This window comes from Anguilla anguilla, chromosome 1 (assembly GCF_013347855.1).
Source record: "Anguilla anguilla isolate fAngAng1 chromosome 1, fAngAng1.pri, whole genome shotgun sequence".
Taxonomy (NCBI): Eukaryota; Metazoa; Chordata; class Actinopteri; order Anguilliformes; family Anguillidae; genus Anguilla; species Anguilla anguilla.
Window position 1 is genome coordinate 58,094,321 of NC_049201.1, and position 23,528 is coordinate 58,117,848.

General features: G+C 39.6%; 3 protein-coding genes across 7 annotated transcripts; 1 reads left to right on the forward strand and 2 right to left on the reverse strand.

Moving 5' to 3' along the window:
- Positions 1–951: 951 nt before the first annotated feature.
- On the reverse strand, positions 952–6,485 carry LOC118235101 (secreted frizzled-related protein 2-like). Its single transcript, XM_035432120.1, has 8 exons — positions 5,550–6,485; positions 5,445–5,462; positions 3,348–3,411; positions 3,032–3,075; positions 2,345–2,483; positions 2,019–2,132; positions 1,540–1,610; positions 952–1,206 (listed from the first exon to the last, which is right to left on the reverse strand). Exons 1-8 carry the CDS (start codon positions 5,997–5,999, stop codon positions 1,183–1,185), a joined length of 924 nt encoding a protein of 307 aa, XP_035288011.1. The 5' UTR covers positions 6,000–6,485; the 3' UTR covers positions 952–1,182.
- A 137-nt stretch (positions 6,486–6,622) lies between these two features.
- On the reverse strand, positions 6,623–12,990 carry sri (sorcin). Of its 4 annotated transcripts, none has more exons than XM_035432153.1 (8): positions 12,817–12,990; positions 11,083–11,175; positions 10,774–10,843; positions 10,323–10,366; positions 9,718–9,865; positions 8,918–9,031; positions 7,278–7,336; positions 6,623–7,085 (listed from the first exon to the last, which is right to left on the reverse strand). In XM_035432153.1, exons 1-8 carry the CDS (start codon positions 12,853–12,855, stop codon positions 7,059–7,061), a joined length of 594 nt encoding a protein of 197 aa, XP_035288044.1. In that variant the 5' UTR covers positions 12,856–12,990; the 3' UTR covers positions 6,623–7,058. The 4 variants fall into 4 exon arrangements, with proteins under 4 accessions (XP_035288044.1, XP_035288024.1, XP_035288051.1 ...); XM_035432133.1 differs by having other exon boundaries at positions 11,083–11,178; XM_035432160.1 differs by lacking the exon at positions 12,817–12,990 and adding an exon at positions 12,459–12,656.
- Positions 12,991–17,772: 4,782 nt separating this feature from the next.
- Positions 17,773–23,441, forward strand: snrnp48 (small nuclear ribonucleoprotein 48 (U11/U12)). 2 transcript variants are annotated; one of them, XM_035416209.1, is made up of 9 exons: positions 17,773–18,061; positions 18,333–18,449; positions 19,475–19,535; positions 20,595–20,675; positions 21,681–21,866; positions 22,067–22,188; positions 22,298–22,392; positions 22,534–22,659; positions 23,039–23,441. In XM_035416209.1, the coding sequence occupies exons 1-9, from the start codon at positions 17,900–17,902 to the stop codon at positions 23,094–23,096; spliced, it is 1,008 nt and encodes a 335-aa protein (XP_035272100.1). In that variant the 5' UTR covers positions 17,773–17,899; the 3' UTR covers positions 23,097–23,441. The 2 variants fall into 2 exon arrangements, with proteins under 2 accessions (XP_035272100.1, XP_035272109.1); XM_035416218.1 differs by having other exon boundaries at positions 17,774–18,061; positions 18,336–18,449.
- Positions 23,442–23,528: the final 87 nt, after the last annotated feature.

Sequence of the window (23,528 nt, forward strand, 5' to 3'; positions counted from 1 at the left end):
ATGTCTTTCCTCTGTGCTAATAGTTTTACATAGAAGGAGACTGCAAATTTTCCACCAGTTATGTGGCTCTATACGGATTGCTATCTATCTTGGTAGACGCGGACGTGCCTCTGGCTTGTGTGGCCTGTATAGACACAATTGTGTATCTTGCTATGAGACTAGTGCATAGGCGAGTGACTACAGGGTGCAGATATCCTGAGTTTTATGTGTATGTTAGGACCTTAAAACTAGCCAGTGTGCAGTGGTAAGAGTCAAAGAGGAATGGTGAAATACGCAAATGGCTCTCAGGAGGTTGTATTGACAAGTCTTCAAATCATTCCACTTTTCCTCTTATATATCGGATCAAAGGAAAACCCCAGGTCATAAAATAAAGAAACAATCATAACAATGCAGTAACATTATTGATCTTGCTTGTCCAATCTCTGTAAGCTTATCACACCGGGTTAACCTATGTACACACCATCAAAGTCACCAACTTAAGGTTTACATAATGCTGATCCAGTAGAATGTTTTTCACCCCTTTGGGGTCAGATAAAGGTCCCATTTTTGTAATACCACCATACACCTATTTAGCAGAAAATGCAGTATTTTGGAGTAATAAAAATTGAGGCCCTTACTCTGGTCATTTTGGGACATTTAAAAAGATTGTCTGATCTTTATACCATGTGGATGGGTGGAAAGCACAAATACATAACTATTCCAGTGATGCAACCACATGTGCTTTATCACAGTTTTGAGCATTTTCCCACTGGGGCTAACAGCCGCAGTCAGCACTGGCATGATACAGGTATGCCACCAACATATGCCACTATATTAATGACATCAAACAAGGATGACACTAAATAAAGCCTGCAAAAAATACAGATTATTTATTTTACATTATTAGTTTTGCTACAATTGTTTTACCTTTCATTGCTGAATTGAATATCAACCTAGTCTGTAAAGGAATGATTGAATTGTAATAGTTTTTATTAAAGCAATTACTTTGCATGTTACAGTTTACATTCATGCTACAATTAAATACAGTGAATGGCATCTGATGGGAAAGGAAGGAGCAGACAGATAGATCCATATAATCTTCAAGATATAAAATATTATCATAATAAAATCATAGTACTCATCACCTTATGAGTACCAGTAATGGCAAATGCGCGTGTTTGCTTGTTTTTGGATGCAACAGCACTACAGGAGGCTTGTTTGGATGAACTGAAAAAAGAAAAGAAACCTTCAAATGCATTGCATACCATCAAACACATATTCAGCATTTTACAGCCCTTGTTTATTCACTACAATGGCTGTGTTTTTGTTATCCTGTTATTAAAGTGCTTAATGAAATTTACTCCATTATGTTGAACTGGAAACAAATATCACAAACTGGAGGGCCTTTTTAAGCGGTAACTTTAAAACATGTCTATTTAAAATCTAGGTAAAAGGGTTTATTTCTGTCTCACAAAGGTCTGGCAAACCCTGATTTATGAGCATTGTCTTCATCAAGCATTGTGAATGGATTCACACCAGTTTATTACGATGCAAACTTACATCTTCCAAAGCGAAGGTGGCCACTTGGCAGTCACAAGCCAGGCCAGCGCTAATCCGTTTCTTGAATCTATCTGTAGTATAAACATGGAGGACAGAAATAATTTATACAACCAAACCTCTTTAAAGTATTATTTTAGTGAGGTTTCAAATTACATTTATTTCCATTTCAAACATTTTGACATAATTGCATTATTCTTGGTTTTAATAGAAATGTTTTAACCTGCTTAAAATATACAAATAATCCAGTTTACCGATGATTTTAAATGATTTTATATGTAACCTTGCAGCATATAGAATTCTTATAGTGTGTGGTTGAATGTATTGCAGGCCATGGAAAATATTCATATTACAGCATGTTTCATGTATGGTGTTTTTCAACCAATTTTACTTTTGCAGGTATCATCTTTCTGGCTGTGCTCAAAATAGTTACATTTAAACAAGAGGGTTTACAAGAGGGTTTTTAAAAATCATTTCTATACCTGTCAGGGTCTGAATCTTCATAGTACTTGCCACAAAATTGCTATATTTCATGCCTCCTTCAGAGCTGAAGCGTCTCCATATGATCTCAAAGGTCTTAGAATTCAGGGCAATGTCTATATAATGTAAAATTGAAGATAATTTAGAGTGATTGTGAAGATCATGTACTTTTTCATATGCACATTATTGCATGATACAATTCCCTTTCTATATTGCATATGCTCAGGGTATAACAAGATAATTAATAAAATTCAAAATCTAAAACACTAAACTAATAACATTTATGAAATAAGTCAGGACTGTTGTCATAGGATGAATTACATCTTACCTCTCTCTTTAAGTGCAGTCCCCATCTGATGCATTGTCATAACTCCAGAGGTATAATTCATGAATATTCTCTTTAATATTCCTAGCTCTTCCACCAGCTTGTGAAATTTTTTTACTTCTAGTTTGTCCGACTCATTTTCCTAAAATGTTTTAATTTAAGGAAGGGTAATTAATGTGCACACTCATCAAGGAATAGTATGCAAAAAAATAACTGGTCAAAATTGGACCGTTATCTGTCATGAGACATACAGTATGTTTGAGGCATGTTTGCTTTATTATGAATGAAGGATGAATGTGTGTCCTGCGATAGATTGGTGATGTGTCCAGGGTGTATTCCTGCTTCTCGCCCAATACATGCTATGATTGGCTCTAGTACCTGCCACGACCCTGACCTGGAATAAGCAGGTATAGATAATGGATGGATGGACAAATAACTGTTAGAAATATAGCACAATAAGTACAATGTGAGCAAGGGACACCTATGTTGCATGGCTTGCATAGATATTTTTAAAATTTGGCTTAAGATGGTGGAAAATCCATCTAAACATGAAAGGCACCTACTTAAGAAACATCAACAGCTTGTTAAAATTTTGGGACTGCAACTGTGGTTGGAACAAAAACCAGCATATACAGGGGGCCCCCAGGACCAAGGATGGGAACCACAGCTTTAGACGACTGTGAAGGATACACCCATGTAAGTCATCATGGTTTTGCACATCTCAAGACTTAGATCTGGAATGAAAAGAAAGTGAAACAAATGTTGAAAACTAAAATTACACCTTTTTCTCTAAGTAAATTTATTAGAATAAAAGAATATAGTTTTCCAGTATTTTGAGCATAAAATACTGTATAGCTCATTACTAGTGCCATCTATTCTATACATCTTTATAGAATTTTGGATGTGATTCTGTATACTGTATACATATAGACTGCTGATGAACTGGAATTATTTACTGTAATACAATGGCGATTAACTCAAAGCAGACATAAAATGCATCACTTACCCAGGTCTCCAACAGTGTCACCCAACTTAGTCAGCTTTTTCTGGAGTTCTATTGCACTGAGCTCCTATTTAGAATATACATTTAAAACACAGTTTAAAGACCCTGTGCAGCCTCAATTTTCTTACAATTAAATTGTTCATTTAGTCACTAAATTACAATATGTATGTATTTATTCTACTTATTAAACTTTGAAAAGATAAAAAACCTTGACGTAAAACCTGAATTTCTTAATATAGCAGACTCAAGACTGGCTGGGCATGTCAGTTCTGTCCTAATTATTTATGCATTCACTTTTGATTGACAGCCCGGGCTGCTCACTCCCAGTGGCCTGGATCAGCGCTCACTCCACGTAACGTCAGTTGTTAGCTAACGTTAGTTTAGTGATGCCAACTTAGCTATTTTGTTGCTAGATTTAGCAACTTTTCAGACTACCCTGGCAACTTTTTTTCAAAAAGCACCTAGCAACAAGTTTAGGTACTTTTAGCAACTTTTGAAAAGTGACTCAAACGATTAAATGCACACATTTCCCCTCTAAATGACACAAAAACGATTTCCCTGTCACACACTCAGTCACAACACACGGTCTGTCTGCCTGGCTTCAGAAGTGCATTGTGAGTGCCGTCAGCAGTAGTGACGGCTCAGCTCAATAGCCAGGCACAGGCAGCAACAGCAATCAGTTCAGAGTACAGTTGTTTGGTTAGGAAGTCACAATTTTTAAAAAAAAAAAAGACGAATTCAGAATTTACTCCACAAAGTAGCATTAACAATCTGAAAAGGGCTAAGCCTTCAGTAATGTTTTTGTTCAATAATTCAATGTGTTGTGTTTAAAAATCAAAATATCTGATCATAAAAAATGTGTTGTGTTTATATTACTTTTACAAATAAAAATATGCGATAATAAACAAACAAATCTAAACTAACAAATTTCAAATCATATTTTTCGCCGAGATGGCCAGTCAATTTGAGTAACGTCATTGCGTATTCTTCATAATGACATAGTTTACGTCATTACGTAATTACGTAATTGCGCAATGCCATCATAACGTCATTTAGCAACTTTTAGCAATAAATTGACCTGCCTGTAGTAACTTCCCCTGAAAATTAGTTGGCAGCACTGGGTTAGCTAGTTATCGTACGACCATTGTTTTTGGTTTTTTTTTTGCGGCAGTAGCGTTATAACAGTCTGGAGAATAAAGTAGCATTACACTCGCCAGCTAACCTTAGCTATATTTACACAAGATAAGTACAGCTCATTGCTACATTAGCAAAATTATCGATAGCAAGACAGCAAGTAAATTGGGGAGATGAGGTTAATGGTAACAATATAGTTTGTAGCATCTGGCTTTACAAACATTGTCTTGGCAAAACCCATCCTCTTCTGTTCATAATTGTAGAATGAATCAGGGGTAAAATGTGTACTGCACAATTTTGTCACCTTTGATATTTCTAACTTTGCACCGTTTTGTTTTTTCTATATAATCGATCCAGACCTTTTGGAGACTTGGATCTTGTGGCAAGTCGTGAAAAGATGCATTCCTATCTTCTATAACTGCAATCTTTAATCACACAATAAGGCATTGTTGAACTGGATAGTTAGCTAATGTTAGCAGCAGACCCTCGCACGCAATATGTATTTGAGCATTTGGTCATGGCTTCGAACTTGGGAGGGCACACTACATAAATATTCATACTGGGTGAGTGTTTTGGCCACCGCACATTGGTCATTGCAAATTAGAAACATTTGTGACATCACGATATTGGTCTCAATACGACCAATACCAAATACTCCACCAGGCGGCAATGTCGAGCATTGTATAGTTTTTAGGGAAAAAAAAATCTAATTCGTTACATACATGTATGAAATACTTTTAAAATCAATGTGTAAGTAACCTTATAGTCTTTGGTCATAATATAAGAATTTTAAAACGATTTTGACTGCACATGGTCTTTTAAAATTACAGCACAATTGATTTCATCCTTTGCATTCTTTTTTCAATTGTCAACTGTGCTATGAAATTCCATGGTCCATACTCTTAAGAATAAACAATTGTACTTGACTGCAATTTGACTTGAAAGACATATGAGAAAAGAGCTTACCTGTAGCATACTGTCTTTCTGTGGAGGTCAAAGAAAAACAATAGTTTTTGGTATATATTTTAGAGCAAAGCACAATAAATGGATGGACTCAACTCAAGTACTTACGTTCACACATGATTCCTCGGGGAGCAGACGACAGTCCAGTGCTTCTGGCCAAAGGAAACCAAATTTACTCATCAGAGGTTCACAGCCCTGCTTTGCGCTCTCACAAAGAGAACGGCAAGGACGCCTAGTTTCACCCGACTCACACTCTGGAACATACATCGCACACAGAAAAAACTTGAGGTCTGGAGAGCACTGAACTTTAACAAGTGGGAAGAACTGGTGTACTTCAAGCCCAGCGTCCTCTTGTCCTTTATGCCCAAGAACATTTGGCATCCTGGTTTTGCTATAGCCTATATCGTCACAGAGTGGTACTGTAATAGGTTCACAGGATTCTTGAATATCTTTTTCACCACTTTTAGCCACATGAACGCAACATACAAATGCCAAAAATACTTGAATGCATGTCCTCAAGCCTGTAGTGAAACACACTTCCTTGAAAGTGGAATACATTTCCCTCACTAGCCCTCCTATTATAACAGAGTTTCTCCGCTGCTATGTACTCTTCACTTTCTCTCCTTCCTTAACAAGATGCATAACAGCAGTTTTGCAGTGTGGGAGGGTTGCTTGAACTCAAACAGCTGGACTTCATTTCAAGTGTAATGCAACACATATAGCCCAGCCCCCCACTTAAAACCTGTTGACACTGAAAGACCATGTAATTGACCATCTGCAGCTTTCCAGGCAGTGGACTTTTCCATTGTTACCAGATCTTGAGTTGCCACGAGCATCCAGTTCATTTTAAGAAAAGTTTAGTAAAACACCAATTTGTGAAATATTCCTGGTAAAAAAAGGTTAAGGATACAAAGGTAAATACAATGATTGGAGAACGGGGCTTTATGAACAACATTTATGTAGTTTCACAGGCCAGCCCAAGATTGTTAATGATGGGAGTCTTTATGAACCCAAAAAATGAAGCATTATGAGGTTTATAAACCCTCATGGAGTGTTCATATAGATCACTGTCCTGCAGGTACCATATGTCACTGTGCAACCCTTAAAATGGAATTGTCTGCTAAGGTCCATATTGAAAAAATAAGGCTCAATAAAAACAACAGCAATAAAACATACAATACTTGTGTGTTATATACACTTTATTACATTACAATAGGCACAGTGCAGTCTTCCCTCCACTGTTTGATGTCACGTAACTACATTATCAGAATTAATTTTGGGTAAATGTGTGATTAAAACCAAAACACAGTCAGTAAAAAAACTCATAATAGCATCAATATACACATGCTCAGTTAATCTTTTAATTACAATTACTAGCCTTGTTATAGGTTCTTGCTATAGACTATATACTACCGTATGAAGGAAATTTAGAAAAAATTAGGTAAAAGTAGTACTTTAAAGGAAGTTCCTCATGTTATTTAAAAAAAAAGTTCAGGTATAAAAATGGAAACTCCTCCCCACTAGTGTGAGATATAGAATAGAAGTGGTCATGGGTCCTATGTGTGGGGTTGGCATGACGTGTGGTCCAAATTCCCGTTCAGTCATCTTTTCAACTTCTCATGTGCTCATGGTACACTGGATAAACTGGAGAGAAAGAAAGCTCATTATTTACAACTTCTGTACAAGCAATACTTCCACACAACATGACACATGGAATATAATGCAAATCATAGTTTGTGCCCTTATGTTGCATTTCCATAGTTTCATGCCATGAAGCCCATAAGCTCCAGCATCAATGTGAAGAGGTTTGGTGCCACTGAGCTTGAATACACTTACATCATCATACTGAAAGCTGGCCACACCCTGCTGACTCTGATCACGTCTTCTAAACAAATCTGCAAAAACAATGCAAACAGAACAGAATACGGTAAATGGGTGTTATGACACTGACCTTTGTTAAAAAAAAAATTTTTAAATTAAAAAAAAAAAATTTAAAAAAATTTGCTTCAGATTTTAATATTTATACTATTTTAAATCAATGTAGGACAGACAAATTGGAGGGAACTCAAAATTCTGATGTGGCAGGCTCATTGATGAATCAAGAAATATATAGTATATGTGATATTATTTTTGCAATTAACTGACAAATATTTTGGTCCCTTCATAAAGGTATTTAAGCGTCATTGTACACCATAAACATGCGAATACATAACTTAACTGAATCAACACATCTCATTTGCTAAAATAATGCCGAAAAGTTACAAACAAACATTTCTCAATTGTAAGGATAGCACAGGAAAGAATGCATGGATTTTCAGAGGAAAATAAATCCCTATTACAGGGAACTATTAATTATTTACTCTGCTACAAAATCTTGCTCTATATGGTAGTTATTTTTTAAATTCATTCTGTCCATTTACTAAATAAATTATTTTATACAAAATATGCATTTTGGACATAATGTACACACGTTAACTTTTCGCCTTGCATCTGACTCAGCATGCCAAAAGAACATGCCTCTAATAGAATTATTTCATTGATCAGATCCCATTGCATTTTTATGACGGGCCGCTTGGAGAAAATCTAGTATGACCGAAACAACCAGATTTTCCCCCTGCTTAAAAAGCATCTATGATTTCAACATGCAATAGCTTTCATTTGTTTTTTTCCCCCATACATTTGGCACCCAACGCAGGGCTGAGCATATCGTATTCCTGCCCCAATTTTGAATGGCCAATCGACTGTAACCGCAGCCTATTGTACATTTGTGAAGCCCACTGCCGAATTGGGAGTGTGGACATCCACGTTTCTACTCCGAAACACGTGCCAACTGCCATATTTCACATCACAGACTACAGATAGGCTCGCATAGAGCAAAACCTTTCATAAGTGACTGACTGCCGGTTATGGGTGCCCGATTACCCAGCAGGGGTCGCTAGATAGCAATGCATGCAGAACGCTATCAAACTGAACTCTTCCATTGGGTGCCCTACAGAGCTACTAGTTACAGTCGGCACTGGAACAGATTCGACCCGAGTCCGTGAGGCTCATTCAAGCACAATGGTACCATTTGTTATTTTTGATGGGTTTGGTTGTCCAAAGGCTATAATCATGTTTTCTGCAAAATCTCTTCAACTACATTTAGTGGTTAACTCCTTTGCTTAAACTTAGATAATTCTCCTCCTATGGTCCGACAGATCATGCCAATTTTAATAAATAAGCAATGCTCCACTTTTATGTGGCAATAAAAGCACAAAAACATGGCCTTTACTGTGCTTTCAGGTCTTCACAATAAGAAATTTGGAACAGAAATTTTTTTCATTGTAACATGTGTTTATATTTTACTCAATTACCACAAAATACAAACATACCACGAACGCCTTCTACTTTATGCCTCAAACCTTATTTAAGCAAAGCCAGATTGATATTTGGACAGGGAACAAAAACTGTAGCGTGTACAAACACAAAATTCTTACCAGTCATAGTTTTGAGTTTGATGGAACAAGCAACATAATCATCAAATGAGATCTTCCCATGGGTGCTGTATCTTTTAATAATGGTATTCATCGCTTGGCTGCTCAGCCTGTAACCTATGGAAACACACAGGGGACAAGAATAAACCTTGGGCCTTCACTGCTACACATAACCATGAGAGAACCACTACCAGCTGCATGCACTCATCTGATGCACCAACCCTTGAGATGGCGGTTATTCTACATGCAACAGGCCACACGTCCTACAAAGAGAGAGCGCTGATTAAAGAATATATTAGGTGCCTGGTGAGAAGTTAGAAGAACAAATGCAGTGGCAAACTTCGGAACTATGGCTGACCTAAGCCCACCCTACCCCAATGGTCTTGTGATTCTCCACTGCAGGCGCCCGGTCACAGTTTGGGTAATGACATCACAGAGGGTCAAACCTGTGCCCATAGTGAGAACCTCTATGGACTGAACCCAGGATTCATTTTTCAATAACACTTCAATCATACTGCAAACACAGCTATCATTTGTAAATAGAAGAAAAAAAGTAGTTTACACCCAGAATCTCCAAAATATAAAAGATAACACAAATTATTAATCAAATTCAGCATGAAACCCCAAAAGTACACTGTTAACATCACCAATGTTACATTTTGTTGTTGCATGTTTCAGTTTGAGATTGGGCAGGGGGGAGCTGTCAATTCCACCTAAGGATTTTCTACCTGACCTCATGAATGAAATCGGTGCAATTAAGGAGTGAACTTTTCACCCTGGATATCCATGGGGATGTGACATACCCATGGAGATTATGGCTTGGTTCATTTCCTGTGGGTCCACGGTACCACTACGATCTTGGTCAATGGACATGAAGTGCTGTTTCCAAGCATTCAGGACACTCCAGAGCTCCTTGAATTCATTGAACCCCATTGTGTGTGAGAAGTCCCTCTGAGTTTATGTTAGGGACCACACAGCAAGCAACTAATTTTCACTCAAACCTACTCTCTCACTTCTGTATGGCAATGTAGTCAGTATTATTACACACCCTTTCAATAACAATTAACCAAACAGCCATTTAGATCACATTGTACAGCACAAATCCAAAAAGGCTTCTTTTCAGAAAAATCTATACCCATGAAAAGTTTTTGGCTGAATTACTAATGTACAAGCACAAATCATGTTTTAACAAGATATACAAGAAGACAAGACTTTGGGCATGTCTTTAGCATCCCACCAACATTTCCATGCTTCATGCCCTAAAACATTCTATTGCTGCAGGAAATTTAAAAAAATGTTCAGGTTACTTCTGACATATTTCAAAGTAAAGCAATAATAATAGAGAAAATATACACACAATTCTTTGAGAAAGTGTCGATTTGCAGTTTAGATGGGATGAAAAGGATACGTCCAGCATGCTGATCATCAGCCTACATGTCTCAAGGTTAAAAGCTGCCAAAAAAGGAAGGTGCTGTTAGTAATGTCCCTTCCCACAGTTCAATACAGAGAGACACATGTTCCAGCATAGTGCAACCATAGTGCATTCAGTAATTACATTGGAATTCCTTTATATTCTGCCCTTAACACCACTCACTATTCCCTCCCCCAACAGCCACAGAACAAAATAGGCTATATTCCTTAAAAATGTATGTTTCTGGGGATTACAAACTGAGTATGAATTGAAAATATACACAGTTTGATAAGGTTAGATTATGAGTAGCAAAATGTGTCCCTTCATTTAGACAAGGCATTGACATGCAGTAAAATTGAGGCTGTTTCATTGCCTCTCACAGATCTGTGCTAGTCACTGCCCTAATCCAAAAGCCAATTTCCTAAACGGAATGCAAGCACATTCTTACGTTTATAACCTCCAGAGATGTTGGACTGGGTAAGACATTGCTGGAGCTCTTCTGCAGATATCTGACCATCCTAAACACAAATAAATGTCTTGAAATAAAGTAATTCTGTCAGTACATAAAATGTGCAGAGTAAGGAGACAGGAATTCCTTAAAGAGAGATTTGAGTTTTGCTTACTGACATGAGACATGTTTTAAAAGGAGGACAGAAGCAGGCAGTGTAATGGACACCAGAATAATAACAGTGGGTGGCTGTTTCTGTGAGTTGACTGGCTGCTGACTAGCTGTGAAATAGGTTTTAAAACATCTTACTTGGCCTGCAACACCAGAGAAATACCCATAAAGAGGATCCTGCGCCTGACCAGGGAATCCGCCCATAACAGGGGCACCAGGGGCTCCGCCGAACTGCTGAGGACGACCAACAAAAAAGACAAAGACAAGGCATAATGATTCATTTTTTTAGCACTGACCTTTGTATTGACAATCATGCATTCCCAGTGCATTGTTTACCAACAAAATACAAAATCCAGCTGTGTCTTCCTATATCCAGTACATCGCTGCCTGTTTACTTTCCCCCCACAAAACCTAGCACACAAACACTACACTAAATATGATTTATTTTTTGACTAACCGCAAAATCATTTCAAAAGGTCCCAACTGATCACCTAGTAGGCTACCTAGCCAATAACTTATTACTGAACCTCGTCAAAAAATAAAGGTTGGGCATTCCTGACTATTGTAGTTACCCTCCCAACTCTTCTGTCCAGGAAGTTACACAATATCCTTCCTCAGGACCCCACCCTCTAATCCGAGCCCATTTATATAATGCTCAGAACTGCGATGCAAAAGAAAGGCGATAGCAAAATGAACGCCTCACCAAACTTCACAGGTTGTTTGCGGTATAATATAGATATCGAGCATATTGAATAACATAAAGCAGTGCTTAATGCACTTTCTTTTATTGTAAATAGAGCTTGAACTACTGTATACAGCCTGCAAGCGATCGTTGAAACAAGCAGCATAAATCTGATGACCCACCTTACAACCAACGTCACAATTATCAAATATTATGTAATGAATTTTGTAAGATATACATCATGCAGTTATCACAGAACACAATGTCCTAGGCAGTGTAAACTTAGCTACTTTAGTTACAACATTAACGTTAGTTGTGAATTTACCGACAATAGCAACTCCTACTAGTCAAAATCAATTACCACTTGCTCGCAAGACGAATTTCCACATTGTGCATAATATACACTGTGAGCATGTTGCAGCTAACGTTAACTAGCTAATTTAAAATTTATATTTAATAAGTTGTCGTTGGCGTACTAAATATTTAAGATAGCGGAGTGATTCCGTTGTTTCACAGGGAATGCCTATATACCAATGCCCCAACCCGTCAGGCTACAGCCTAAAGCGCACATCATATTTATAAGATGTTCAATGTATAGCCCACAAATTGTTAGCAACTGCAACGAAAAGTTAAAAAGGAAATTAATAACACCATGTGGTAAAAACGGTTAACAACAGTACATCCGTTTGTAGTGCGGTTTCACATATCACATTTCACATATCACTATAAGCTGTCATCTATCGTTATTAAACCACCCGCAAAGATCCATTCTTGTACAGTGCAAGGCGAAATTGTAAACTAAGCCGGCTAAATTAATTTAACAGAGGCCCACCTGAAATGGTGTAGACAACTGTAGGTTAACCTCAACCATTCAGATGTCGTTCTAGCTAGCTACATTAGTAGACTAGGAGACTAGCTAGACCTTTATGTTCGGATTTCCCGTAGCTAGCATATTTTGCCATTTCCCATTTTTTAAGTGGGCCTATTGACTCTACCCTATTTTTATATGACTTCTAAATGTCTTTACAATTAGCCTGCGTACTCTACTTCCGCATTAACGAACCGCGAAGTTTCGACACCCATCTTCCATTCTTTGCCTACTTGGATATCAGTATTTCCCGCGTTCCGTCATTGTTGTTTTACATGCTGCTCACAATCAATTAATTTAACAGAAAACATGCGTAACCAACCCCAAATCCTGAAGGAGGACCGTAACCTGGGAAGCTCATCTTTTCTGGAGGTTTTCAAGAAAACAGGTATTTCCCGATAAGCACGGCGACACCACTGGTTTAACTCACACAATAAAAATGGGAGGGTCAGTGTAAGCGTTATGAGTTCCGCAGGCCTGTCAAAGATACTATATAGCTAGAAGATCAACGAGCACAATCTCTAAACCATAGAAGATGGTCGATCATCCCACAACGATCCGGTCCGTGCGTAAGTAACTTCAATTAATCTAGTTTTTTGCCAATTAGCTAATGCACAAAAAGGAATCTGACTGCCTGGGAGTGGCTTCTATCAGTTTTCATGAAAGCATTCATGCCTACAGTAGTCAATTAAAGGCTAAAAAGCGTGAAGTTAAACGCAGGGAATAAAACAATTGCCTATTTGCTTGTAATTTGGCTGTTGTTTTCTTCATATATTTGTATTCGTCCCTGATTGTTCCAAACTAGTTTTTTTTAGAACAGAAGAGGCTAGCCAAAGGCTAAGTATGAAAATCAAACCATTGTGTTCGCTTAATTTGGTAGACTTAATACAAAATTTTGGATCAAGTCATTTCTTTTAAAGAAATCGAACAATGACAATAAAAAGATAGAAAAATACTAATTGTACAATAAACTAGGCCTAATGCTAATACAGATAAACTAGCCATGTAGCCTATGTATGTATGTATCTATGTATATTGTTGTCATTATTAGGGGTCGTAGGACACCTACTGTTTTTTCTAGGATTATTTTTTTTTTTTCTTCTACACGTATGGTGGCAATTGTTTTATTCTTCATTTAAAGAACTAAATAACTTTTTGAGGACAAAACATTCCTGGGCCCTGGTTTGCATAAATAAAAACAATATGGAAAGACCTGGGTCAAATATGTATTTGTTTTAGATTCAAATACTTTTCTGCGCTCTGTTGATCTTGACTGGTGTAACTGCTTCTTTCTCTAATCTGCCAGTTGATCTTGCTACCTCCACCTTCAGCTCCTGCCTCTCCCAGTCCCTCGACTCACTTTGCCTTCTTGACTCCAAACCAGCACGCTCCTCACCCCCCTGCCCATGGCTGACTGAGTCACTACGCTCCAGCAGAACATCACTGCGCGCTGCAGAGCGGAAGTTGAGGAAATCCCGATCCTCTGATGACCTGACCGCATATCATACTCTGCTGACATCTTTCACATCTGCACTCACATCAGCTAAAGCCTAATTTTTCCAATCTAAGATCAGGGCATGTGTCTCTAACCCACGCAAACTATCCTCCACCTTCTCTTCCCTCCTCATTCCTCCTCCACCCCCATCTCCCTCCTCCCTTTCCGCAGATGACTTTCTGGCCGCCTTTGAAGGAAAGGTGGCTACAATTCGGAACTCCTTTGCCCATCCAGTGAGCCCCCAACCCCCCAGGACAAACCCACGGCCACACTGACCTCCTTTGAGATGCTGGAGGACTCCAATGTACTACAGCTCATCACTTCTCATCGTGCAACCACCTGTCCACTTGACCCCATCCCATCTACAGTCCTCCAATCAATTTCCAGCAAGATCCTTCCCTATCTGTCCTCAATTGTTAATTCCTCTCTTGACTCTGGTCATGTTCCCTCTGATTTTAAGATGGCTCGCGTTACCCCACTCCTCAGGAAACCCACCTCAGATCCCTCTGATGTAATGAATTATCGACCCGTATCGCTTCTACCTTTTCTGTCCAAAAGTCTTGAGCGAGCGGTGCTTAAACGACTAACCTCTTTTCTCCATCAGAATGACCTGCTAGACCCTCACCAGTCTGGCTCCCGATCCGGGCACTCAACAGAGACTGCGCTCCTGGCTGTGACGGAGGCACTCGCCACTGCAAGAGCCTCACGCCTCTCCTCTGTCCTGATCCTTCTTGACTTGTCTGCAGCATTCGACATGATCAACCACAAAATACTCCTCTTCACCTTGGCTGAGATGGGCATTGCTGGGACTGCCCTGTCTTGGTTCGCTTCCTATCTTGCAGATAGGTCCTACCAGGTCACCTGGATGGGGTCTGCCTCTGCTTCTCATCCCCTTGTTACGGGAGTACCGCAGGGATCTGTACTGGGTCCTCTGCTGTTCTCCATATACACCAAATCTCTTGGTTCAGTTATTAATTCACACTATCATTGTTATGCAGATTACACGCAACTCTTCTTTTCTTCCCCCCCTCTGCCTCACAGGTTGATGATAAGATATCTTCCTGCCTGGCTGACATCTCTACCTGGATGGCCAGCCACCAAACAAGACCTCCTTACTGCATGAGCTCTCAATCACAGTTGATGGCAACACAGTGACTGCCTCTCACCCTGCAAAGAGCCTGGGGGTGGTCCTGGATGACCAACTGGACCTTAAGGAGCACATCAAGGCAACATCACGGTCCTGCAGATTCTGTACAACATCAGAAGGATTCGACCATACCTGACTACGCAATCTACCAAGCTGCTCGTCCAGGCTACGGTGACCTCCCGCCTTGATTATTGCAACTCTCTCCTTGCAAACCTGCCAGCTTGTGCCATACAGCCACTACAGATGATTAAAAATGCCGCTGCCTGATTCATCTACAACCTTCCAAAATTCTCCCACGTCACTCCTCTGCTGAAATCACTTCACTGGCTACCGGTCGCTGCCAGGATCCAGTTCAAAGTCCTGACCCTGGCCTACACTGCAGCCAACAGGACAGCCCCTATCTACTTGCAGGACAAGATTCGACCCTGTATGCCTGCTCGACCACTAAGCTCTGCTGCAACAGGGCGCCTTGTACCCCCTCCCACCCGAGTAACGGGATCACAGAGCTTCTCCACCCTAGCTCCCCAGTGGTGGAATGAACTCCCTGTCTTCAAACCTCTCCCTCACTCCGCCGTGGTCTGAAGACTCATTTCTTCAGACTATACCTGGACTAACTACCACCACTCTGTATATTTCATTCTATATCCCCCCCCTTTTTCATGACACTCGTTACATGTTCCCTCATCCCAGCACGTTTTGGTAATTTGTGTTTGTTCTAATATTGTAGCTTGTTCTTCTGCCTAGTTGGCTTGGCAGAGGTTAGGTCAGAATAGTGTTCATTCACTGTGTGAACTAAACTGTGTTCTTGGCTAGAAATAGCTGTACAAAATAAGTATTGTATCTTATTGAACCTGTGTTTTGTAGTTGTCCATGACCATGAAATGCACTTTTGTACGTCACCTTGGACAAAAGCGTCTGCCAAATAAATGTTATGTAATGTAATGTAATTGAGCCTGCCAATATGACAAGAGGTGGGGTTTGCACTTTTTAAGAGTATTTCATTGGTTCCTATACACCAGACAAGATCAGTAAAGCATAGAAAAGTATTTCAGTCCAAAACAAATACGTATTTGACCCAGGTCTGGAAATTTATATATTCATTAGACTTGCATTTCTTCAAACACTTCCATGTAAAAATGATCACTTTTTTAAAAGACATTAAATGATTTCCCAGCAGTTAGCTCTAATTGGTTAACTTGGAAACAATTCCATTTCAATGGAAAGCATGCATCATATGCTGGAACTGTACAAATTGCTGCAAAAACTGTAAGATGACTTTCTGTCATTTTCTATGCAGGTCATCTTTAGTAAACATAAAAAGATATACCATCCATAAAGGCTATATGAGAAAAAAGTTTCCCATCAGGACAGCTTTGTTGTGCAGTGGTCCTTATGGTCCCACATCTATATTATGGTCCTGATTATAATGTGTCAAAGCTTTATTGAATAAATTATTCATAGCATCACTATCACAACTACACTGTTCTATCTTAAACTAACTTGTGGAAAGGATTTATTCTCAATAATTGCCATCGCGGTAAATTAGATTAAATGCAGGCTAGAGCTACTGTGCATGTACAAAGACTGTAATGAAGTGCATCCAGGATTCAGCACTAGCGACTGTCACTGTGCATACATTAATTGTTGCGTAATCAACTATGTTATAATCCATAGCCTATAGTTTGTATTTAGGGGTAGCATGGTTTACTTGCATTTCACAATACATGAGCACTGGTGGGTGATAACAGGACAGGGAGAAATCAAGGATGGGCAGCAGGCAATGAGGGGGAAATTGACAACCCAAAGGGATACTTTTCCTCCTGAGGGGCAAATGGCCTGCTCCACCACCATAAGGACCATGTGTGTGCATGTGTCAGGCTGGGAGGAACAAAGAACTGGACCTCGCACACTGCTAGTCTCCCTCTCCCACATAAACATGCAGTGCACCCCAGCAACACAACTGTGGTATGAAGGCAACTAAATTGTTGTAAAACCTATTATTATCAGGTCCTGCACTGTAAGCCTGCACTGCGTATGTTGAGGGCAGAATATTGGAGCTCCCATTAAAGTGAATGGGAAATATCAGCCTTTTGAAAGCAAAATAAACCGGCGGTATTTTGAAACTCGATTGACAACCGTTATGTTTCATATGAAAAGCAGATTGAAAAATAAGCATTATGTAGGCTAATAAAATATGCACATTTTAACAGATATTTTCCCAAGACTTTTTGGATCAGAACAATAATTGTTTCAGAAACTGCTGCACATAATGACATTTTTGATCAGGAAAAATTTGTTATTTCCCAGGCTTCACCGCCTGACACCGAGCTCCTACCCTCTCCAGTTCCTATGCACGATCTATGGGTGGCACTCACTGAACTGTACTGGTGACACTGGCATTAGAGCAAGAGGACGATCCAATAAAGGATATTTCGTCGAAATGAAAGGGAAAGCATGATGGGAGACTCAGCGATCTGAAAACAAAAAAATGGGCCTTTCAAAAATATAACTTCATTCATATTCAGGTACAGCAATATATTTAAACCATGAAACACACTTTGAATCAGACTCAACGATAGGTAGTTAGCTTATATTTACCATTCACCGCTTTAATGAAGAAGAGTATACCGGAAGTATCGTTTACGTACTTCCGCTTTACCTCCTCCTCGGCGGTCGGAAAGAACATAGAAAAGGATTATATAGTTGTGTTATTGTGTACCGTCATTTTGTCCATTTTACATTTGTGCTCAGTTGATTCTCACGATGTGTGACTTGCCGGTGAGTAGCGAAGCGGCAGATTCACTTAATGTTCGGTTGCAGAGTCTCCAGGAGTTGACGGAATGCACAGAAAAGTGTCAGAAGCAGCTGGACGGATTGTTTGAGGCTTTCGGGTGGAGTAATGAGATGAACGTAAACTCAATTCAGGTAACTTGCAATCTAGATGGCTAGCTAATTCACATATTTACAATGAAAACTAGCACGGTAGTTAAAGTAGGTACAAGCCATGGGTGCCTCACAGCTTCATAAAGCGTATTTCCCTTTCTAGCTTGATGCGTAGTTTATTAATTTGTAAGCCACGCACATCGTTCCGAATATCTGCCTTCAACAGAGCTAGCTATAAGCGTTATTTTAAAAAGTGTCCCCCTGCCATGTGACAAAAATGTCTGGAGTTATATGTAGGCTTATTTGGATTAAGCAGGATTCCTTGGAAGTGTGTCCGTATGACCGCAACCACCGTGTCCCGCAGAAGAGCATCGAGAGGCACAAAGCGGCCTGCAGACTAAGCAAGATGGGCTACTCCCGAGAAGAGCAGGTGCCCGTGATCTGTACATTTATGAAACCACAATGACGATTTGGTCTTGTACTGCTAGTATTTGTCATATAAATTATTTACCGTGCGCTCCTGAAGTATTTGGACGGTGAAACATTTTTTTGTTTTGGCTCTGTACTCCAGCACGTTTGAAATTGAATGGTGAAGTGCAGATTGCCAGCTTTAATTTCAGCGTATTTACATCCATATTGGGTTATCATTGTATGAATTACAGCCATTTGTATAGATAGTCTCCCCATTTTAGGGGGCCAAAATTAATTGGATAAATTAACATAATATTAAAGTTATCATATTTAGTACTTTATTGCATAATTTTTTGCATTCAATGACTTCCTGAAGTCTGCGACCCATAGACCTCATCAGATGCTGATCTTCCGTTCCTGGTTGTTTTGGGGGCCTTTTGCCTTCAGTATTTATTCCGGCATGCAAAATGCATTTTCTTTTGGATTCAGGTCAGGTGATTGACTTGGCCACACTTAACTCTTCATCATTTTGTCTCAGGTTAATACTCTTCTCATCTGTCCACATGACTTTGTTCCACAACTCAACAGTTTAAAGAAAATGTACTTGTTAGCCAACTATGACTTTCCATTCTGTTCTTGTGCTTACCAGCAGTTTGCATCTTGTGTTGAACCCACTGTGGTTGTGCTGGTGAAGTGTTCTCTTTGTGGTAGTCTTTGACTCATTTGTGCCTATGTTCTTGATCTGTTTGTCAATTGAAAAGGATTTTTTCTTCACAGTCAAATGTATTATTTGGTCATCGATAACGGTGCTCAAATTAAAGCTGATCGTTTGTACTTTTGCCACAAATTCATTGTTTCATTTCAAATCCAATGTTCTGGAGTACAAAGCCAAACCACCAAAAATTGTCTCACTGTCCAAATACATATAGATTGCACTGTATATACTGAATATTTTTTAAAAGGCAGACAATTTACTGAATGCACGAGAGACCATATATTTGCCATAATTTTATGTGTTCACTTTTTTTTTGTATATTTTCTTAGGCAGGGATGTATGACCCTACCATTTGTTATGAACAAACCAAAGTTCATTCCTTGGTTATTGGTAAGTATATTCAAAGTAAGAGCATAAAAAAGGCCTAAGAAACGTCATTGAAATCAATGGCACATGGTAGCACTAGTAGGGACTAGAAGAAATAATATGGAAATAGCTTTTCAGTTGTGAAATATTACCTCATTATAGCCATGACTATAAACACCCTTGTTTGTGAGCTATTCACATTCACCACCCCATGAACACACCGACCCTTCAGGGCTAGTGTTGCCCACCCCTGCTGCAGTCACTACTCCATAGCCCTGTCCACAGGTCTAATCCACTGGGCACAAATGGCAGGTGAAGTTTAGGATTTAAACTAATTCAAACTATTAAAAAGTTCAGTGCAATTAGGGACTGTTCCTCTGCATAAAAATACAGTCTTATTTAAAGAATGTGAAAGAATAATAGAATTTCCTCTAAATTGTCCTCTAAATTGTGTCCTCTAAATTGTGTGATTGATGAGTCAAATTTCTATAAATGAATGACTGAATAACAGATATTTTTTTAAATTATATTGAGTTGTGCAATTTTTAAAGTACAAAGTCGTACATTGCAATCCAACAACGCCGTATGTACTCAAAATGTGCTGCGACTGCGAAATATGTATTTATTTTTGCCCTTTGAGCTCAGTGTGGAGCACACAACCGGTTGCTGTTTACTAAATGTAATCTGCCATTTCGATTGTTGAATCCAAAGTCCTGCATTACCGTTTTGGCTTCATGTGGGCTTGGTTCAGCAGTCATCCACAAGTCTTTTTCATATAGCAAGGATTCTGATTCAATCTTTTATGATTATTTGCATGCAGAACTTTCTGTCTAAACTTACTATTTAAATGAATTGTACGGGAATGTTTAAATGGTGTATTGACGATGCTAATTTAACAAGAGAAACAAGTTAAACTGGCCTGTATTTTCCAGGGCCATTTTCCATCCATTTTATTGTATGTTGTTCGTGTACCGGCTGCAGTATACTAATATTCACCAGGTATTTCACATTTCCATGAAAGTGCTTGTTAATGATTTATAACTAGCATTCTTATATTTTAAACATTGTCATTGTTTTGTCCAGACAAAGCTACACAGGAACAGATCATTCTTAAGGGGAAGGCATCTGCACCTATTGGAAGAACAGAAGGACTGTACTGCCAAAGTAAGTTTAACTTATGGAAAATTGAAATATTTGTTGAAAGATACTAAAAGTAGTATGTTTTTTTAACCCAAGGAGTAAGAATTCCCTGCCACTAGATTCCCCATTTCAAGGATTTCATTAAAGTTTGCACATAAATGCTCTGGGTGCATTTCTGGTGGGTGGCAAAATGGGTAACCTGACTTGAAATGGAATGTGTTGCACTAGTTGTACAGCAGATGGTGCTAATGAGCAGTCAGTGAGGTTTCTGTTCAATTATTTATTGTATTACTTTAATGTCTCTCTGAACATTTCAGGATGTTTTTGTTTTCTTAAGCCTTGCCCAGTTTATATTCTAAACCACTATCCTACATTCTAAGTATCCACATATCTTATCTATCAGGTGTGTTATCACTGTATTTGTGTTTTGTTTTTCAGCAACAGGGGTGAGTATAAAGAGGAAGTTTGAACTAGCTGTTCTCCTCTCGTTCAGGCATGGCCTGTTTACTTTCAGTATCCTTTAATGCAATATCCTTTCAAACCCGCTGATTAAAATAGTGTCCTGATTGTGGTCAACCTAGAGAAGTTTGACTCAGACATTACTATGCTTGGAGTTTCAGCTATGGTCAGTGACATGCTCTGTGCGATCAGCACAGTAGTTGAATTAGGTTCCCTGTACGTGTTGGGGAAATACAGCAAATTCTGCTAGTCCTTTAAATGTTGAAAATGATTGCTGGTAATGACTTGTGTGGCTGTGACTGTTAAACTAGGAAGGTGGTCAATTTTATTGACAGTATGCGTTCTGCAGTGTAGCGTGAAGGAACATTGAACCTGCTGAGCGTATCTTTGTGCCCTGTGCGCGCTTGTGTGTGTACGTGTGTACGTGTGTACATGTGCGCACGTGTGTGTGTGCACGGGCGTCTGTGTGTGTGTGTGACCAGGCAGTAGCTCCACCAGCTGTGATGTGTCCGGTAGGGACAGCTGTGTGTGTTTTTTCATGTGTCTAAACCCTTCATCTATGTGCCTCAGGTGAATATTCTTCGGACCCTCCTGATGTTCCTCAGAACCACAAGCGATCGATCTGTGACCTCACCGTGGCAGACCGATTGGCTCTGTACGACCATGTGATCAGGGAGGCAAACCAGCAGAGGGCCCCAGCAAAGCCAGTGGAGAATGATGACCTCTATGTTGATTTGGTGGCCAAGCTCAAAAAAGGTATCCAGAAGTGAGGTCTGCACACATCAACCCTGTTACAGGCATTCTCTCTCTTCTGAGGGCTTAGTCCTTCATGGGTGTTTTCTGTCTACTCTACTGCACATTTGCCTGGGAGAGTTCATAATGTTTAATTGATCTTCATGAAAAAAATGCTGTGCACACAAATACAACAAATGAAAGTGCACACAAATTTCTTGCAGATGAGGAACAGAATGGCCCAAAGTCTCACCTGGAGGTTCTGGCGGAGATGAGAGACTACAAGAGACGTCGACAGTCCTACAGAGCCAAGAATGTCCACATCACCAAAAAGACTTACACTGAGGTCTTTTTAAAATTCAAACGCATCTTAACTCTTTATGATCCTAACTTTGGTATATATTGTTTGTATGGACATGGAATTATTTGTAAGTGTCTGTGCGCTTATATTTCAGGTGATCCGGGAAGTGATCGATGTTCACTCTGGTGAGCTGGCGCGATTGTGGGAGGAAGAGGAGGCATTCAGAACATCCAGACACTCCTCTCACAGGTGATCTAAATGCTCACACGCAGCGGTCATATCCCTGGACTTACTTAGTAATAACTGAGCATAATCATTATCCCTGCATAAATAAGGCACCATGGTTTTCCCCGGTTGTGGCTCTGAGTGCAGTGCCCCTCTGCCCCGCAGGAGGAGGTCTGAGGAGCGGCGCTCGGTCTCGGTGGAGTCGCGGAGCTCTCTCTCCAGCTCCCGCCGCAGGCGCCGCCGCAGCCGCGAGCGGAGCCAGGACAGGGACCGGGACGACAGGAAGCAGAGGTGAGGCTCGGAGCCTGGCGGCAGTACGGTTAAAAACTGACCTTCCAACTACTTTCAATTGGCACACGATCTCTATGTGCAGTGACTGTGTGGTAGTCATATATTTTTGAGGAGATGTGTCAAAGATGTTGATTGTGCTATGAAATGGGCCATAAAAGTGGGCGGTAAAAGGTACAAAATTTTTTCAAACTACCTTGTTTGGGTAGTGAGGCGCAGCTTCACATTTAAATTTGCGTGAATGGAAAAACATAACAATGAGCTTTGGTGCTCAACAACATGATTAAGACCACAATATTTCCCGTTCAGAAAGCATGGCCATAGCAAGAATTATTTTGACATTGCGCCAGGACAGTGACATCACCTCCTTTGTCTGTTTCAGAGATTTGCACTCGACAGAGGAGAGGCACCATGAGCGAAAGAAAAGAAAGAGGACTTAACAACTGTATCTGGGTAGCCGTACATGTGATCTTTATTCCTGAAGTTGAGCTGAGGGACTTGGAGCCATGGATTGTGAAATGTGATGACTCATTTGATCATTAGTCTTATCAACATTGTAAAGGAGAAAAAGCACACACTGGTATTTGAGAAAAACAAGTTAATGTCCTAACGCCAAGTCCAGTGCATTAGTGTGCCGTTTACTTGACAGGAGACCTGCAATATGTGTTTTTCCCCATTCTAGGAAATCCTTCAAATGCTTTTAAAAAATGTATTAGTTGGTGTTTACTTCTGTAATTTAAACAGAACCGTGCTGTTTGCAAAGAAATAAATTCAGAAATTATTAATACCTTCTTGTTTCAGTTCTTAGCACCCAGGTAGAGCTACTTTTCATTGAGTGCTGCCTTCCTCTTGTTTCATGTTTTACATGTAGT

Excerpts from the sequence above, each read along its gene's own strand:
- sri (XM_035432133.1), bottom strand. The coding sequence starts at position 12,855 with ATGAGCTTCCCAGGTTACGGTCCTCCTTCAGGATTTGGG. Across the intron at positions 9,866-10,322 it reads TGATGATCAGCATGCTGGAC|AGGGACTTCTCACACACAAT; the intron begins GTATCCTTTTCA and ends ACATAAACTCAG. Across the intron at positions 9,032-9,717 it reads CCAAGCCATAATCTCCATGG|GTTACAGGCTGAGCAGCCAA; the intron begins GTATGTCACATC and ends GTGTTTCCATAG.
- snrnp48 (XM_035416209.1), top strand. The coding sequence starts at position 17,900 with ATGTGTGACTTGCCGGTGAGTAGCGAAGCGGCAGATTCACTTAATGTT. Across the intron at positions 18,450-19,474 it reads GCTACTCCCGAGAAGAGCAG|GCAGGGATGTATGACCCTAC; the intron begins GTGCCCGTGATC and ends ATATTTTCTTAG. Across the intron at positions 19,536-20,594 it reads AGTTCATTCCTTGGTTATTG|ACAAAGCTACACAGGAACAG; the intron begins GTAAGTATATTC and ends TGTTTTGTCCAG.
- LOC118235101 (XM_035432120.1), bottom strand. The coding sequence starts at position 5,999 with ATGTATTCCACTTTCAAGGAAGTGTGTTTCACTACAGGCTTGAGGACA. Across the intron at positions 3,076-3,347 it reads TGACACTGTTGGAGACCTGG|ATCTAAGTCTTGAGATGTGC; the intron begins GTAAGTGATGCA and ends TTTTCATTCCAG. Across the intron at positions 2,484-3,031 it reads CCATGATGACTTACATGGGT|GAAAATGAGTCGGACAAACT; the intron begins GTATCCTTCACA and ends AAAACATTTTAG.